Source organism: Salvelinus fontinalis, chromosome 15, assembly GCF_029448725.1.
Source record: "Salvelinus fontinalis isolate EN_2023a chromosome 15, ASM2944872v1, whole genome shotgun sequence".
NCBI lineage: Eukaryota > Metazoa > Chordata > Actinopteri > Salmoniformes > Salmonidae > Salvelinus > Salvelinus fontinalis.
The window spans coordinates 4,192,024-4,212,833 of NC_074679.1; the positions used below are offsets into that span (position 1 = coordinate 4,192,024).

A 20,810-nucleotide genomic window follows, 5' to 3' on the forward strand; every position below is an offset into this window, starting at 1 on the left:
AGATACCCACTAAACTATCACCCCGGATACCCACCAAACTATAACCCTAGATACCCACTACACTATAACCCTAGATACCCACTACACTATAACCCTAGATACCCACTAACCCTTGATACCCACTAAACTATAACCCTAGATACCCACTAAACTATCACCCTAGATACCCACTAACCCTAGATACCCACTAAACTATAACCCTAGATACCCACTAACCCTAGATACCCACTAAACTATAACCCTAGATACCCACTAAACTATAACCCTAGATACCCACTAAACTATAACCCTAGATACCCACTAAACTATAACACTAGATACCCACTAAACTATAACCATAGATACCCACTACACTATAACCCTAGATACCCACTACACTATAACCCTAGATACCCACTAACCCTAGATACCCACTAAACTATAACCCGAGATACCCACTAACCCGAGATACCCACTAACCCGAGATACCCACTAACCCGAGATACCCACTAAACTATAACCCGAGATACCCACTAAACTATAACCCGAGATACCCACTAAACTATAACCCGAGATACCCACTAAACTATAACCCGAGATACCCACTAAACTATAACCCGAGATACCCACTAAACTATCACCCTAGATACCCACTAAACTATCACCCCGGATACCCACTAAACTATCACCCCAGATACCCACTAAACTATCACCCTAGATACCCACTAAACTATCACCCTAGATACCCACTAAACTATCACCCTAGATACCCACTAAACTATCACCCTAGATACCCACTAAACTATCACCCTAGATACCCACTAAACTATCACCCTAGATACCCACTAAACTATAACCCTAGATACCCACTAAACTATAACCCTAGATACCCACTAAACTATAACCCTAGATACCGACTAAACTATAACCCTAGATACCCACTACACTATAACCCTAGATACCCACTACACTATAACCCTAGATACCCACTACACTATAACCCTAGATACCCACTACACTATAACCCTAGATACCCACTACACTATAACCCTAGATACCCACTACACTATAACCCTAGATACCCACTACACTATAACCCTAGATACCCACTACACTATAACCCTAGATACCCACTACACTATAACCCTAGATACCCACTACACTATAACCCTAGATACCCACTACACTATAACCCTAGATACCCACTACACTATAACCCTAGATAACCACTACACTATAACCCTAGATACCCACTACACTATAACCCTAGATACCCACTACACTATTACCCTAGATACCCACTACACTATCACCCTAGATACCCACTAAACTATCACCCTAGATACCCACTAAACTATCACCCTAGATACCCACTAAACTATCACCCTAGATACCCACTAAACTATCACCCCGGATACCCACTACACTATAACCCTAGATACCCACTAACCCTTGATACCCACTACACTATCACCCTAGATACCCACTAACCCTTGATACCCACTACACTATCACCCCGGATACCCACTAAACTATCACCCCGGATACCCACTAAACTATCACCCCAGATACCCACTAAACTATCACCCCAGATACCCACTAAACTATCACCCCAGATACCCACTAAACTATCACCCTAGATACCCACTAAACTATCACCCTAGATACCCACTAAACTATCACCCTAGATACCCACTAAACTATCACCCTAGATACCCACTAAACTATAACCCTAGATACCGACTAAACTATAACCCTAGATACCGACTAAACTATAACCCTAGATACCCACTACACTATAACCCTAGATACCCACTACACTATAACCCTAGATACCCACTACACTATAACCCTAGATACCCACTACACTATAACCCTAGATACCCACTACACTATAACCCTAGATACCCACTACACTATAACCCTAGATACCCACTACACTATAACCCTAGATACCCACTACACTATAACCCTAGATACCCACTACACTATAACCCTAGATACCCACTACACTATAACCCTAGATACCCACTACACTATAACCCTAGATACCCACTACACTATAACCCTAGATACCCACTACACTATAACCCTAGATACCCACTACACTATCACCCCGGATACCCACTACACTATCACCCCGGATACCCACTACACTATCACCCCGGATACCCACTACACTATCACCCCGGATACCCACTACACTATCACCCCGGATACCCACTACACTATCACCCCGGATACCCACTAAACTATCACCCCGGATACCCACTAAACTATCACCCCGGATACCCACTAAACTATCACCCCGGATACCCACTAAACTATCACCCCGGATACCCACTAAACTATCACCCCGGATACCCACTAAACTATCACCCCGGATACCCACTAAACTATCACCCCGGATACCCACTAAACTATCACCCCGGATACCCACTAAACTATCACCCCGGATACCCACTAAACTATCACCCCGGATACCCACTAAACTATCACCCCGGATACCCACTAAACTATCACCCCGGATACCCACTAAACTATCACCCCGGATACCCACTAAACTATCACCCCGGATACCCACTAAACTATCACCCCGGATACCCACTAAACTATCACCCCGGATACCCACTAAACTATCACCCCGGATACCCACTAAACTATCACCCCGGATACCCACTAAACTATCACCCCGGATACCCACTAAACTATCACCCCGGATACCCACTAAACTATCACCCCGGATACCCACTAAACTATAACCCCGGATACCCACTAAACTATAACCCCGGATACCCACTAAACTATAACCCCGGATACCCACTAAACTATAACCCCAGATACCCACTAAACTATAACCCTAGATACCCACTAAACTATAACCCTAGATACCCACTAAACTATAACCCTAGATACCCACTAAACTATAACCCTAGATACCCACTAAACTATAACCCTAGATACCCACTAAACTATAACCCTAGATACCCACTAAACTATAACCCTAGATACCCACTAAACTATAACCCTAGATACCCACTAAACTATAACCCTAGATACCCACTAAACTATAACCCTAGATACCCACTAAACTATAACCCTAGATACCCACTAAACTATAACCCTAGATACCCACTAAACTATTACCCTAGATACCCACTAAACTATAACCCTAGATACCCACTAAACTATAACCCTAGATACCCACTAAACTATAACCCTAGATACCCACTAAACTATAACCCTAGATACCCACTACACTATAACCCTAGATACCCACTACACTATAACCCTAGATACCCTCTACAGTATAACCCTAGATACCCACTACAGTATAACCCTAGATACCCACTACACTATAACCCTAGATACCCACTACACTATAACCCTAGATACCCACTACACTATAACCCTAGATACCCACTACACTATAACCCTACATACCCACTACACTATAACCCTAGATACCCACTATACTATCACCCTAGATACCCACTAAACTATCACCCTAGATACCCACTAAACTATAACCCTAGATACCCACTAAACTATAACCCTAGATACCCACTAAACTATAACCCTAGATACCCACTACACTATAACCCTAGATACCCACTACACTATAACCCTAGATACCCACTACACTATAACCCTAGATACCCACTACACTATAACCCTAGATACCCACTACACTATAACCCCAGATACCCACTACACTATAACCCTAGATACCCACTACACTATAACCCTAGATACCCACTACACTATAACCCTAGATACCCACTACACTATAACCCTAGATACCCACTACACTATAACCCTAGATACCCACTACACTATAACCCTAGATACCCACTAAACTATAACCCTAGATACCCACTAAACTATAACCCTAGATACCCACTACACTATAACCCTAGATACCCACTACACTATAACCCTAGATACCCACTACACTATAACCCTAGATACCCACTACACTATAACCCTGGATACCCACTACACTATAACCCGGGATACCCACTAAACTATAACCCGGGATACCCACTAAACTATAACCCTAGATACCCACTAACCCCAGATACCCACTAACCCTAGATACCCACTAACCCTAGATACCCACTAACCCTAGATACCCACTAACCCTAGATACCCACTATACTATAACCCTAGATACCCACTAAACTATAACCCTGGATACCCACTAACCCTAGATACCCACTAACCCTAGATACCCACTAACCCTAGATACCCACTAACCCTAGATACCCACTAACCCTAGATACCCACTAACCCTAGATACCCACTAACCCTAGATACCCACTATACTATAACCCTAGATACCCACTAAACTATAACCCTAGATACCCACTAAACTATCACCATGGATACCCACTACACTATAACCCTAGATACCCACTACACTATAACCCTAGATACCCACTACACTATAACCCTAGATACCCACTAAACTATAACCCTAGATACCCACTAAACTATAACCCTAGATACCCACTACACTATAACCCTAGATACCCACTACACTATAACCCTAGATACCCACTACACTATAACCCTAGATACCCACTACACTATAACCCTGGATACCCACTACACTATAACCCGGGATACCCACTAAACTATAACCCGGGATACCCACTAAACTATAACCCTAGATACCCACTAACCCTAGATACCCACTAACCCTAGATACCCACTAACCCTAGATACCCACTAACCCTAGATACCCACTAACCCTAGATACCCACTATACTATAACCCTAGATACCCACTAAACTATAACCCTGGATACCCACTAACCCTAGATACCCACTAACCCTAGATACCCACTAACCCTAGATACCCACTAACCCTAGATACCCACTAACCCTAGATACCCACTAACCCTAGATACCCACTAACCCTAGATACCCACTATACTATAACCCTAGATACCCACTAAACTATAACCCTAGATACCCACTAAACTATCACCATGGATACCCACTAAACTATAACCCTAGATACCGACTAAACTATAACCCTAGATACCCACTAAACTATAACCCTAGATACCCACTAAACTATCACCCTAGATACCCACTAAACTATAACCCTAGATACCGACTAAACTATAACCCTAGATACCCACTAAACTATAACCCTAGATACCCACTAAACTATCACCCTAGATACCCACTAAACTATAACCCTAGATACCGACTAAACTATAACCCTAGATACCCACTAAACTATAACCCTAGATACCCACTAAACTATCACCCTAGATACCCACTAAACTATAACCCTAGATACCCACTAAACTATCACCCTAGATACCCACTAAACTATAACCCTGGATACCCACTAAACTATAACCCTAGATACCCACTAAACTATAACCCTAGATACCCACTAAACTATAACCCTAGATACCCACTACACTATAACCCTAGATACCCACTACACTATAACCCTAGATACCCACTAACCCTAGATACCCACTAAACTATAACCCTAGATACCCACTAAACTATAACCCTAGATACCCACTAACCCTAGATACCCACTAACCCTAGATACCCACTAACCCTAGATACCCACTAAACTATAACCCTAGATACCCACTAACCCTAGATACCCACTAACCCTAGATACCCACTAACCCTAGATACCCACTAACCCGAGATACCCACTAACCCGAGATACCCACTAACCCGAGATACCCACTAACCCGAGATACCCACTAACCCGAGATACCCACTAACCCGAGATACCCACTAACCCGAGATACCCACTAAACTATAACCCGAGATACCCACTAAACTATAACCCGAGATACCCACTAAACTATAACCCGAGATACCCACTAAACTATAACCCGAGATACCCACTAAACTATAACCCTAGATACCCACTAAACTATAACCCCAGATACCCACTAAACTATCACCCCAGATACCCACTAAACTATCACCCCAGATACCCACTAAACTATCACCCCAGATACCCACTAAACTATCACCCCAGATACCCACTAAACTATCACCCCAGATACCCACTAAACTATCACCCCAGATACCCACTAAACTATCACCCTAGATACCCACTAAACTATCACCCTAGATACCCACTAAACTATAACCCTAGATACCCACTACACTATAACCCTAGATACCCACTACACTATAACCCTAGATACCCACTACACTATAACCCTAGATACCCACTACACTATAACCCTAGATACCCACTACACTATAACCCTAGATACCCACTACACTATAACCCTAGATACCCACTACACTATAACCCTAGATACCCACTACACTATAACCCTAGATACCCACTACACTATAACCCTAGATACCCACTACACTATAACCCTAGATACCCACTACACTATAACCCTAGATACCCACTACACTATAACCCTAGATACCCACTACACTATAACCCTAGATACCCACTACACTATAACCCTAGATACCCACTACACTATTACCCTAGATACCCACTACACTATTACCCTAGATACCCACTACACTATAACCCTAGATACCCACTAAACGATCACCCTGGATACCCACTAAACTATCACCCCGGATACCCACTAAACTATCACCCCGGATACCCACTAAACTATCACCCCGGATACCCACTAAACTATCACCCCGGATACCCACTAAACTATCACCCCGGATACCCACTAAACTATCACCCCGGATACCCACTAAACTATCACCCCGGATACCCACTAAACTATCACCCCGGATACCCACTAAACTATCACCCCGGATACCCACTAAACTATCACCCCGGATCCCCACTAAACTATCACCCCGGATACCCACTAAACTATCACCCCGGATACCCACTAAAATATCACCCCGGATACCCACTAAACTAATACCCCGGATACCCACTAAAATATCACCCCGGATACCCACTAAACTATCACCCCGGATACCCACTAAACTATCACCCCGGATACCCACTAAACTATCACCCCGGATACCCACTAAACTATCACCCCGGATACCCACTAAACTATCACCCCGGATACCCACTAAACTATCACCCCGGATACCCACTAAACTATCACCCCGGATACCCACTAAACTATCACCCCGGATACCCACTAAACTATCACCCCGGATACCCACTAAACTATCACCCCGGATACCCACTAAACTATCACCCCGGATACCCACTAAACTATCACCCCGGATACCCACTAAACTATCACCCCGGATACCCACTAAACTATCACCCCGGATACCCACTAAACTATCACCCCGGATACCCACTAAACTATCACCCCGGATACCCACTACACTATCACCCCGGATACCCACTACACTATCACCCCGGATACCCACTACACTATCACCCCGGATACCCACTACACTATCACCCCGGATACCCACTACACTATCACCCCGGATACCCACTACACTATCACCCCGGATACCCACTACACTATCACCCCGGATACCCACTACACTATCACCCCGGATACCCACTACACTATCACCCCGGATACCCACTACACTATCACCCCGGATACCCACTAAACTATCACCCCGGATACCCACTAAACTATCACCCCGGATACCCACTAAACTATCACCCCGGATACCCACTAAACTATCACCCCGGATACCCACTAAACTATCACCCCGGATACCCACTAAACTATCACCCCGGATACCCACTAAACTATCACCCCGGATACCCACTAAACTATCACCCCGGATACCCACTAAACTATCACCCCGGATACCCACTAAACTATCACCCCGGATACCCACTAAACTATCACCCCGGATACCCACTAAACTATCACCCCGGATACCCACTAAACTATCACCCCGGATACCCACTAAACTATCACCCCGGATACCCACTAAACTATCACCCCGGATACCCACTAAACTATCACCCCGGATACCCACTAAACTATCACCCCGGATACCCACTAAACTATCACCCCGGATACCCACTAAACTATCACCCCGGATACCCACTAAACTATCACCCCGGATACCCACTAAACTATAACCCCGGATACCCACTAAACTATAACCCCGGATACCCACTAAACTATAACCCCGGATACCCACTAAACTATAACCCCGGATACCCACTAAACTATAACCCCAGATACCCACTAAACTATAACCCTAGATACCCACTAAACTATAACCCTAGATACCCACTAAACTATAACCCTAGATACCCACTAAACTATAACCCTAGATACCCACTAAACTATAACCCTAGATACCCACTAAACTATAACCCTAGATACCCACTAAACTATAACCCTAGATACCCACTAAACTATAACCCTAGATACCCACTAAACTATAACCCTAGATACCCACTAAACTATAACCCTAGATACCCACTAAACTATAACCCTAGATACCCACTAAACTATTACCCTAGATACCCACTAAACTATAACCCTAGATACCCACTAAACTATAACCCTAGATACCCACTAAACTATAACCCTAGATACCCACTACACTATAACCCTAGATACCCACTACACTATAACCCTAGATACCCTCTACACTATAACCCTAGATACCCACTACAGTATAACCCTAGATACCCACTACACTATAACCCTAGATACCCACTACACTATAACCCTAGATACCCACTACACTATAACCCTAGATACCCACTACACTATAACCCTAGATACCCACTACACTATAACCCTAGATACCCACTACACTATCACCCTAGATACCCACTAAACTATCACCCTAGATACCCACTAAACTATCACCCTAGATACCCACTAAACTATCACCCTAGATACCCACTAAACTATAACCCTAGATACCCACTAAACTATAACCCTAGATACCCACTACACTATAACCCTAGATACCCACTACACTATAACCCTAGATACCCACTACACTATAACCCTAGATACCCACTACACTATAACCCTAGATACCCACTACACTATAACCCCAGATACCCACTACACTATAACCCTAGATACCCACTACACTATAACCCTAGATACCCACTACACTATAACCCTAGATACCCACTACACTATAACCCTAGATACCCACTACACTATAACCCTAGATACCCACTACACTATAACCCTAGATACCCACTACACTATAACCCTAGATACCCACTACACTATAACCCTAGATACCCACTAAACTATAACCCTAGATACCCACTACACTATAACCCTAGATACCCACTACACTATAACCCTAGATACCCACTACACTATAACCCTAGATACCCACTACACTATAACCCTAGATACCCACTACACTATAACCCTAGATACCCACTACACTATAACCCGGGATACCCACTAAACTATAACCCGGGATACCCACTAAACTATAACCCTAGATACCCACTAACCCTAGATACCCACTAACCCTAGATACCCACTAACCCTAGATACCCACTAACCCTAGATACCCACTAACCCTAGATACCCACTATACTATAACCCTAGATACCCACTAAACTATAACCCTGGATACCCACTAACCCTAGATACCCACTAACCCTAGATACCCACTAACCCTAGATACCCACTAACCCTAGATACCCACTAACCCTAGATACCCACTAACCCTAGATACCCACTAACCCTAGATACCCACTATACTATAACCCTAGATACCCACTAAACTATAACCCTAGATACCCACTAAACTATAACCCTAGATACCCACTAAACTATAACCCTAGATACCCACTAAACTATCACCATGGATACCCACTAAACTATAACCCTAGATACCGACTAAACTATAACCCTAGATACCCACTAAACTATAACCCTAGATACCCACTAAACTATCACCCTAGATACCCACTAAACTATAACCCTAGATACCGACTAAACTATAACCCTAGATACCCACTAAACTATAACCCTAGATACCCACTAAACTATCACCCTAGATACCCACTAAACTATAACCCTAGATACCGACTAAACTATAACCCTAGATACCCACTAAACTATAACCCTAGATACCCACTAAACTATCACCCTAGATACCCACTAAACTATAACCCTAGATACCCACTAAACTATCACCCTAGATACCCACTAAACTATAACCCTGGATACCCACTAAACTATAACCCTAGATACCCACTAAACTATAACCCTAGATACCCACTAAACTATAACCCTAGATACCCACTACACTATAACCCTAGATACCCACTACACTATAACCCTAGATACCCACTAACCCTAGATACCCACTAAACTATAACCCTAGATACCCACTAACCCTAGATACCCACTAACCCTAGATACCCACTAACCCTAGATACCCACTAAACTATAACCCTAGATACCCACTAACCCTAGATACCCACTAACCCTAGATACCCACTAACCCTAGATACCCACTAACCCGAGATACCCACTAACCCGAGATACCCACTAACCCGAGATACCCACTAAACTATAACCCGAGATACCCACTAAACTATAACCCGAGATACCCACTAAACTATAACCCGAGATACCCACTAAACTATAACCCGAGATACCCACTAAACTATAACCCGAGATACCCACTAAACTATAACCCGAGATACCCACTAAACTATAACCCGAGATACCCACTAAACTATAACCCTAGATACCCACTAAACTATCACCCCAGATACCCACTAAACTATCACCCCAGATACCCACTAAACTATCACCCTAGATACCCACTAAACTATCACCCTAGATACCCACTAAACTATCACCCTAGATACCCACTAAACTATCACCCTAGATACCCACTAAACTATCACCCTAGATACCCACTAAACTATAACCCTAGATACCCACTAAACTATAACCCTAGATACCCACTAAACTATAACCCTAGATACCCACTACACTATAACCCTAGATACCCACTACACTATAACCCTAGATACCCACTACACTATAACCCTAGATACCCACTACACTATAACCCTAGATACCCACTACACTATAACCCTAGATACCCACTACACTATAACCCTAGATACCCACTACACTATAACCCTAGATACCCACTACACTATAACCCTAGATACCCACTACACTATAACCCTAGATACCCACTACACTATAACCCTAGATACCCACTACACTATAACCCTAGATACCCACTACACTATAACCCTAGATACCCACTACACTATAACCCTAGATACCCACTACACTATAACCCTAGATACCCACTACACTATAACCCTAGATACCCAATACACTATTACCCTAGATACCCACTACACTATAACCCTAGATACCCACTAAACGATCACCCTAGATACCCACTAAACTATCACCCCGGATACCCACTAAACTATCACCCCGGATACCCACTAAACTATCACCCCGGATACCCACTAAACTATCACCCCGGATACCCACTAAACTATCACCCCGGATACCCACTAAACTATCACCCCGGATACCCACTAAACTATCACCCCGGATACCCACTAAACTATCACCCCGGATACCCACTAAACTATCACCCCGGATACCCACTAAAATATCACCCCGGATACCCACTAAACTAATACCCCGGATACCCACTAAACTATCACCCCGGATACCCACTAAACTATCACCCCGGATACCCACTAAACTATCAACCCGGATACCCACTAAACTATCAACCCGGATACCCACTAAACTATCACCCCGGATACCCACTAAACTATCACCCCGGATACCCACTAAACTATCACCCCGGATACCCACTAAACTATCACCCCGGATACCCACTAAACTATCACCCCGGATACCCACTAAACTATCACCCCGGATACCCACTAAACTATCACCCCGGATACCCACTAAACTATCACCCCGGATACCCACTAAACTATAACCCCGGATACCCACTAAACTATAACCCCGGATACCCACTAAACTATAACCCCAGATACCCACTAAACTATAACCCCAGATACCCACTAAACTATAACCCTAGATACCCACTAAACTATAACCCTAGATACCCACTAAACTATAACCCTAGATACCCACTAAACTATAACCCTAGATACCCACTAAACTATAACCCTAGATACCCACTAAACTATAACCCTAGATACCCACTAAACTATAACCCTAGATACCCACTAAACTATAACCCTAGATACCCACTAAACTATAACCCTAGATACCCACTACACTATAACCCTAGATACCCACTACACTATAACCCTAGATACCCACTACACTATAACCCTAGATACCCACTATACTATCACCCTAGATACCCACTAAACTATCACCCTAGATACCCACTAAACTATAACCCTAGATACCCACTAAACTATAACCCTAGATACCCACTAAACTATAACCCTAGATACCCACTAAACTATAACCCTAGATACCCACTACACTATAACCCTAGATACCCACTACACTATAACCCTAGATACCCACTACACTATAACCCTAGATACCCACTACACTATAACCCCAGATACCCACTACACTATAACCCTAGATACCCACTACACTATAACCCTAGATACCCACTACACTATAACCCTAGATACCCACTACACTATAACCCTAGATACCCACTAAACTATAACCCTAGATACCCACTAAACTATAACCCTAGATACCCACTACACTATAACCCTAGATACCCACTACACTATAACCCTAGATACCCACTACACTATAACCCTAGATACCCACTACACTATAACCCTAGATACCCACTACACTATAACCCTAGATACCCACTACACTATAACCCGGGATACCCACTAAACTATAACCCGGGATACCCACTAAACTATAACCCTAGATACCCACTAACCCTAGATACCTACTAACCCTAGATACCCACTAACCCTAGATACCCACTAACCCTAGATACCCACTATACTATAACCCTAGATACCCACTAAACTATAACCCTGGATACCCAGTAACCCTAGATACCCACTAACCCTAGATACCCACTAACCCTAGATACCCACTAACCCTAGATACCCACTAACCCTAGATACCCACTAACCCTAGACACCCACTAACCCTAGATACCCACTATACTATAACCCTAGATACCCACTAAACTATAACCCTAGATACCCACTAAACTATAACCCTAGATACCCACTAAACTATCACCATGGATACCCACTAAACTATCACCCTAGATACCCACTAAACTATCATCCTAGATACCCACTAAACTATAACCCTAGATACCGACTAAACTATAACCCTAGATACCCACTAAACTATCATCCTAGATACCCACTAAACTATCATCCTAGATACCCACTAAACTATAACCCTAGATACCGACTAAACTATAACCCTAGATACCCACTAAACTATAACCCTAGATACCCACTAAACTATAACCCTAGATACCCACTAAACTATCACCCTAGATACCCACTAAACTATAACCCTAGATACCGACTAAACTATAACCCTAGATACCCACTAAACTATAACCCTAGATACCCACTAAACTATCACCCTAGATACCCACTAAACTATAACCCTAGATACCGACTAAACTATAACCCTAGATACCCACTAAACTATAACCCTAGATACCCACTAAACTATCACCCTAGATACCCACTAAACTATCACCCTAGATACCCACTAAACTATCACCCTGGATACCCACTAAACTATCACCATGGATACCCACTAAACTATAACCCTGGATACCCACTAAACTATCATCCTAGATACCCACTAAACTATCACCCTAGATACCCACTACACTATAACCCTAGATACCCACTACACTATAACCCTAGATACCCACTATACTATCACCCTAGATACCCACTACACTATAACCCTAGATACCCACTAAACTATCACCCTAGATACCCACTAAACTATCACCCTAGATACCCACTAAACTATCACCCTAGATACCCACTAAACTATCACCCTAGACACCCACTAAACTATCACCCTGGATACCCACTAAACTATAACCCTGGATACCCACTAAACTATAACCCTGGATACCCAGTAACCCTAGATACCCACTAACCCTAGATACCCACTATACTATAACCCCGGATACCCACTAACCCTAGATACCCACTAACCCTAGATACCCACTATACTATAACCCCGGATACCCACTAAACTATAACCCTAGATACCCACTAAACTATAACCCTAGATACCCACTAAACTATAACCCTAGATACCCACTAAACTATAACCCTAGATACCCACTAACCCTAGATACCCACTAACCCTAGATACCCACTAACCCTAGATACCCACTAAACTATAACCCTAGATACCCACTACACTATAACCCTAGATACCCACTACACTATAACCCTAGATACCCACTACACTATAACCCTAGATACCCACTACACTATAACCCTAGATACCCACTACACTATAACCCTAGATACCCACTACACTATAACCCTAGATACCCACTACACTATAACCCCAGATACCCACTAAACTATAACCCTAGATACCCACTAACCCTAGATACCCACTAACCCTAGATACCCACTACACTATAACCCTAGATACCCACTACACTATAACCCTAGATACCCACTACACTATCACCCCGGATACCCACTAAACTATAACCCTAGATACCCACTAAACTATAACCCTAGATACCCACTATACTATCACCCTAGATACCCACTAAACTATAACCCTAGATACCCACTAAACTATAACCCTAGATACCCACTAAACTATCACCCTAGATACCCACTACACTATAACCCTAGATACCCACTACACTATCACCCTAGATACCCACTAAACTATCACCCTAGATACCCACTAAACTATAACCCTGGATACCTACTAAACTATAACCCTAGATACCCACTATACTATCACCCTAGATACCCACTAAACTATAACCCTAGATACCCACTAACCCTAGATACCCACGAACCCTAGATACCCACTAAACTATAACCCTAGATACCCACTACACTATAACCCTAGATACCCACTACACTATAACCCTAGATACCCACTACACTATAACCCTAGATACCCACTACACTATAACCCTAGATACCCACTACACTATAACCCTAGATACCCACTACACTATAACCCTAGATACCCACTACACTATAACCCTAGATACCCACTACACTATAACCCTAGATACCCACTACACTATAACCCTAGATACCCACTAAACTATAACCCTAGATACCCACTAAACTATAACCCTAGATACCCACTAAACTATAACCCTAGATACCCACTAAACTATAACCCTAGATACCCACTAAACTATAACCCTAGATACCCACTAAACTATAACCCTAGATACCCACTACACTATAACCCTAGATACCCACTACACTATAACCCTAGATACCCACTAAACTATAACCCTAGATACCCACTAAACTATAACCCTAGATACCCACTAAACTATAACCCTAGATACCCACTACACTATAACCCTAGATACCCACTACACTATAACCCTAGATACCCACTACACTATAACCCTAGATACCCACTAAACTATAACCCTAGATACCCACTAAACTATAACCCTAGATACCCACTAAACTATAACCCTAGATACCCACTAACCCTAGATACCCACTAACCCTAGATACCCACTAAACTATAACCCTAGATACCCACTACACTATAACCCTAGATACCCACTACACTATCACCCTAGATACCCACTAAACTATAACCCTAGATACCCACTACACTATAACCCTAGATACCCACTACACTATAACCCTAGATACCCACTACACTATAACCCTAGATACCCACTAAACTATAACCCTAGATACCCACTAAACTATAACCCTAGATACCCACTACACTATAACCCTAGATACCCACTACACTATAACCCTAGATACCCACTAAACTATAACCCTAGATACCCACTAAACTATAACCCTAGATACCCACTACACTATAACCCTAGATACCCACTAAACTATAACCCTAGATACCCACTACACTATAACCCTAGATACCCACTAAACTATAACCCTAGATACCCACTAAACTATAACCCTAGATACCCACTAAACTATAACCCTAGATACCCACTACACTATAACCCTAGATACCCACTAAACTATAACCCTAGATACCCACTACACTATAACCCTAGATACCCACTAAACTATAACCCTAGATACCCACTACACTCCAACCTGGGATACCCACTACACTATAACCCTAGATACCCACCCCAACCCCAACCTGGGATACCCACCCCAACCTGGGATACCCACCCCAACCTGGGATACCCACCCCAACCTGGGATACCCACTCCAACCTGGGATACCCACCCCAACCTGGGATACCCACCCCAACCTGGGATACCCACCCCAACCCGGGATACCCACCCCAACCCGGGATACCCACCCCAACCCGGGATACCCACCCCAACCTGGGATACCCACCCCAACCTGGGATACCCACCCCACCCCAACCTGGGATACCCACCCCACCCCAACCCGGGATACCCACCCCAACCCCAACCCGGGATACCCACCCCAACCCCAACCCGGGATACCCACCCCAACCCCAACCCGGGATACCCACCCCAACCCGGGATACCCACCCCAACCCGGGATACCCACCCCAACCCGGGATACCCACCCCAACCTGGGATACCCACCCCAACCTGGAATACCCACCGCAACCTGGGATACCCACCCCAACCCCAACCTGGGATACCCACCCCAACCTGGGATACCCACCCCAACCCCAACCTGGGATACCCACCCCAACCCGAGATACCCACCCCAACCTCGGATACCCACCGCAACCTGGGATACCCACCCCAACCTGGGATACCCACCCCAACCTGGGATACCCACCCCAACCTGGGATACCCACCCCAACCTATAACTCTAGATACCCACAAAACTATAGCCCCAACCCAGGATACCCACCCCAACCCGGGATACCCACCCCAACCCCAACCCGGGATACCCACCCCAACCCGGGATACCCACCCCAACCCCAACCCGGGATACCCACCCCAACCCGGGATACCCACCCCAACCCGGGATACCCACCCCAACCTGGGATACCCACCCCAACCTGGGATACCCACCCCAACCCCAACCCGGGATACCCACCCCAACCTGGGATACCCACCCCAACCTGGGATACCCACCCCACCCCAACCTGGGATACCCACCCCAACCCCAACCCGGGATACCCACCCCAACCTGGGATACCCACCCCAACCCCAACCCGGGATACCCACCCCAACCCGGGATACCCACCCCAACCTGGGATACCCACCCCAACCCGGGATACCCACCCCAACCCGGGATACCCTACCCAACCCGGGATACCCTACCCAACCCGGGATACCCACCCCAACCCGGGATACCCACCCCACCCCAACCCGGGATACCCACCCCAACCCCAACCCGGGATACCCACCCCAACCTGGGATACCCACCCCAACCCCAACCCGGGATACCCACCCCAACCCGGGATACCCACCCCAACCCGGGATACCCACCCCAACCCGGGATACCCACCCCAACCCGGGATACCCACCCCAACCCGGGATACCCACCCCAACCCGGGATACCCACCCCAACCCGGGATACCCACCTCGTGAAGAGCCGGCGGTGGTAGCGTCCAGGGGCTCTGAAGAGAAGGCTGTCTGGCTGGGTAGACTATTCCTGGACCTGGTTACTGACTCCAGCTGTGAGGCCCTGCCCAATAGGGACGCAGCGTCCAGGACCTCCCCCTCTTTGGCTTCCAGGTCAGATTTGGAGGTGGTGAGGGGTCGGAGCCCGGCGGCGGGGGCCCCCAGGCGATGGGGCTCGTTAAGGCAGGCGGACGCCGCCGTGCCGCTGTCCAGGCTCAGCACCCGGGCGTGGGTTTTGGCGCTGCCCGTGCTGGGTGTCCGACCAGAGGTGCGGCGCTTGCCTCTTCCCCCGGCCCTCCCTCCTCCCGCCTCATATCCGGCCTGAGCTTTCTGTGAATAGGAGGTGGTGGAGGCTGTGTGGGAGTGGCTGTGGGAGTGGCTGTGGGAGGGACTGTGCTTGACTTTCAGGGCGCGGTAGCGTCCCTCGGGAGAGTGGCAAGAATGGGAGGTGGTGGAGGAGGAGGAGTCAGTGCTGAAGTGATGCGATTGGGTGGACTGAAGGCTGGAAGCACAGCTACGGTCACTGGCTTCACTCCACTCCTCCTCACCACCCCCGGCAGCGAATACCGCACTGCGCGGCTTGGCCATGCCACGCAACGACATGTAGTCTCTGTGGCGGCTGGCATCGAAGCTGCTCGCCCGTTTCTTACCGGTCCGACGGCGCCCGCTGTTGCGCCCGGCGCCCAAGGAGGAAGAAGTTGGTTGGACGAGGTTGGCGGACTTTACGTCCTCTTTCTCTCCTCTCCCCCTGTCCTGTTCCCTGCTGGCTGTGCACGCCGAGCCGTCTGCACTGGTCCTCGTGCTACTGCTGTAGGACGAGCCCGCCGGAGGCTCCTGGGCCGAGGCTGGGGGGTTAGGGTTGGTGATAGAGGGGGACGTGGCGGAGGAGGACGGCTGTTTGGCTGTCAGCTCGTTGGCATGGGGGTTCTTATTCGCCTCCCTGGAAGGCAGGCTGTTCAGTCCTCTTGAGATACTAGAACCCAGGCTGGACCCCAGAGTAGAAGTCCTGCCCTCCCCTGTCGAGGTGGGTCCTGGTCCAGTAGCAGCAGCATCCCCACCTCCCCTGTCCCTCCCAGGCCCACGCTGCTCATCCCCTGACAGGGACAGTAAACTCTCCACGTGCGTGGAGCTGGTCTGCTCGCTGTGGAAGCTGCTGACGGTGCTGTTGGTGTCTCTGTCCGTACCGCTGCAGTAACTCTCGGTCGAACCGCTGCTACGTGTGCTCAGGCTGCGGAGGCTGTCTGCACTGACCTTCCCCCCACCACCCTGGTCGGCCTGGTACAAACCTGACCCCCCCTCCCCCGCCAGCCCTTGCCTGCAGGAGTCCTGCTGGTGTCTACAGGAGTCCTGCTGGTGTCTACAGGAGTCCTGCTGGTGTCTGTAGCAGGCTGTGGAGCAGCCAGAGGTGGAGGCCTGGTCCGGATGATGGCAGAACCTTTCAGCCGTAGCCCCCTCCCTATTCCCCTGTCCTCCAGCCCCCTCCCTATTCCCCTGTCCTCCAGCCCCCTCCCTATTCCCCTGTCCTCCAGCCCCCTCCCTATTCCCCTGTCCTCCAGCCCCCTCCCTATTCCCCTGTCCTCCAGCCCCCTCCCTATTCCCCTGTCCTCCAGCCCCCTCCCTATTCCCCTGTCCTCCAGCCCCCTCCCTATTCCCCTGTCCTCCAGCCCCCTCCCTATTCCCCTGTCCTCCAGCCCCCTCCCTATTCCCCTGTCCTCCAGCCCCCTCCCTATTCCCCTGTCCTCCAGCCCCCTCCCTATTCCCCTGTCCTCCAGCCCCCTCCCTATTCCCCTGTCCTCCAGCCCCCTCCCTATTCCCCTGTCCTCCAGCCCCCTCCCTATTCCCCTGTCCTCCAGCTTCAGCGCCTGGCCGGCGGGGTCTGGCAGCTTCCAGCTCACACACCGGGTCCAGGCCCCCTCTCCAAGGAGGGGGGTAGAGGCTGAAGTCAGTTGAGGACAGGGAGGGGTCGGGGAAGGCTGATCCGGCAGAGCTGGAGGTGCGGGGTAGACCCCGGGTACGAGGCTCCTTCCTGAAGGACTGGGAGTGCAACCCGGGGGCGTGGGCCGACACCTCTGTGTCGCAAGAGGACACGGATTGGCTGAAGGGGTGGGAGGCGGAGCCACAATGGTTGGCGGGGTCGCAGGAGAGCTCGGAGGGGCCAAGGGAGGTGGAGGGCTGCATGGAGGCGAAGGAGTGGCTGGAGACAAGGCAGTAAATCTTTGGGTCAGACATCATGTCTGGAGGGGAGGAAAGGAGATCAATTAGTGAAGGTCTGTTCTCAGGTCTGTTCTATGTGATAATTAGTGAAGGTCTGTTCTCAGGTCTGTTCTATGTGATAATTAGTGAAGGTCTGTTCTCAGGTCTGTTCTATGTGATAATTAGTGAAGGTCTGTTCTCAGGTCTGTTCTATGTGATAATTAGTGAAGGTCTGTTCTCAGGTCTGTTCTCAGGTCTGTTCTATGTGATAATTAGTGAAGGTCTGTTCTCAGGTCTGTTCTATGTGATAATTAGTGAAGGTCTGTTCTCAGGTCTGTTCTCAAGACTGTTCTATGTGATAATTAGTGAAGGTCTGTTCTCAGGTCTGTTCTCAAGTCTGTTCTATGTGATAATTAGTGAAGGTCTGTTCTCAAGTCTGTTCTATGTGATAATTAGTGAAGGTCTGTTCTCAAGTCTGTTCTATGTGATAATTAGTGAAGGTCTGTTCTCAAGTCTGTTCTATGTGATAATTAGTGAAGGTCTGTTCTCAAGTCTGTTCTATGTGATAATTAGTGAAGGTCTGTTCTCAAGTCTGTTCTATGTGATAATTAGTGAAGGTCTGTCCTCAGGTCTGTCCTCAGGTCTGTCCTCAGGTCTGTCCTATGTGATAATTAGTGAAGGTATGTCCTCAGGTCTGTCCTATGTGATAATTAGTGAAGGTCTGTTCTCAAGTCTGTTCTCAAGTCTGTTCTCAAGTCTGTTCTATGTGATAATTAGTGAAGGTCTGTTCTCAGGTCTGTTCTCAAGTCTGTTCTATGTGATAATTAGTGAAGGTCTGTTCTCAGGTCTGTTCTCAAGTCTGTTCTATGTGATAATTAGTGAAGGTCTGTTCTCAAGTCTGTTCTATGTGATAATTAGTGAAGGTCTGTTCTC

General features: G+C 46.7%; 1 protein-coding gene across 1 annotated transcript in view; it reads right to left on the minus strand.

The window, feature by feature from the left end:
• Positions 1 to 20,810, minus strand: part of pcnx1 (pecanex 1) — a 172,667-nt gene that overhangs the window by 128,914 nt on the left and 22,943 nt on the right. Inside the window, exons 5-6 of the mRNA XM_055862468.1 lie at positions 19,508 to 19,918; positions 17,645 to 19,129 (exon numbers count right to left, since the gene is read on the minus strand). Of these exons, the coding sequence (XP_055718443.1) occupies positions 17,645 to 19,129; positions 19,508 to 19,918 (1,896 nt within the window). The remainder of the gene's footprint in view (positions 1 to 17,644; positions 19,130 to 19,507; positions 19,919 to 20,810) is intronic.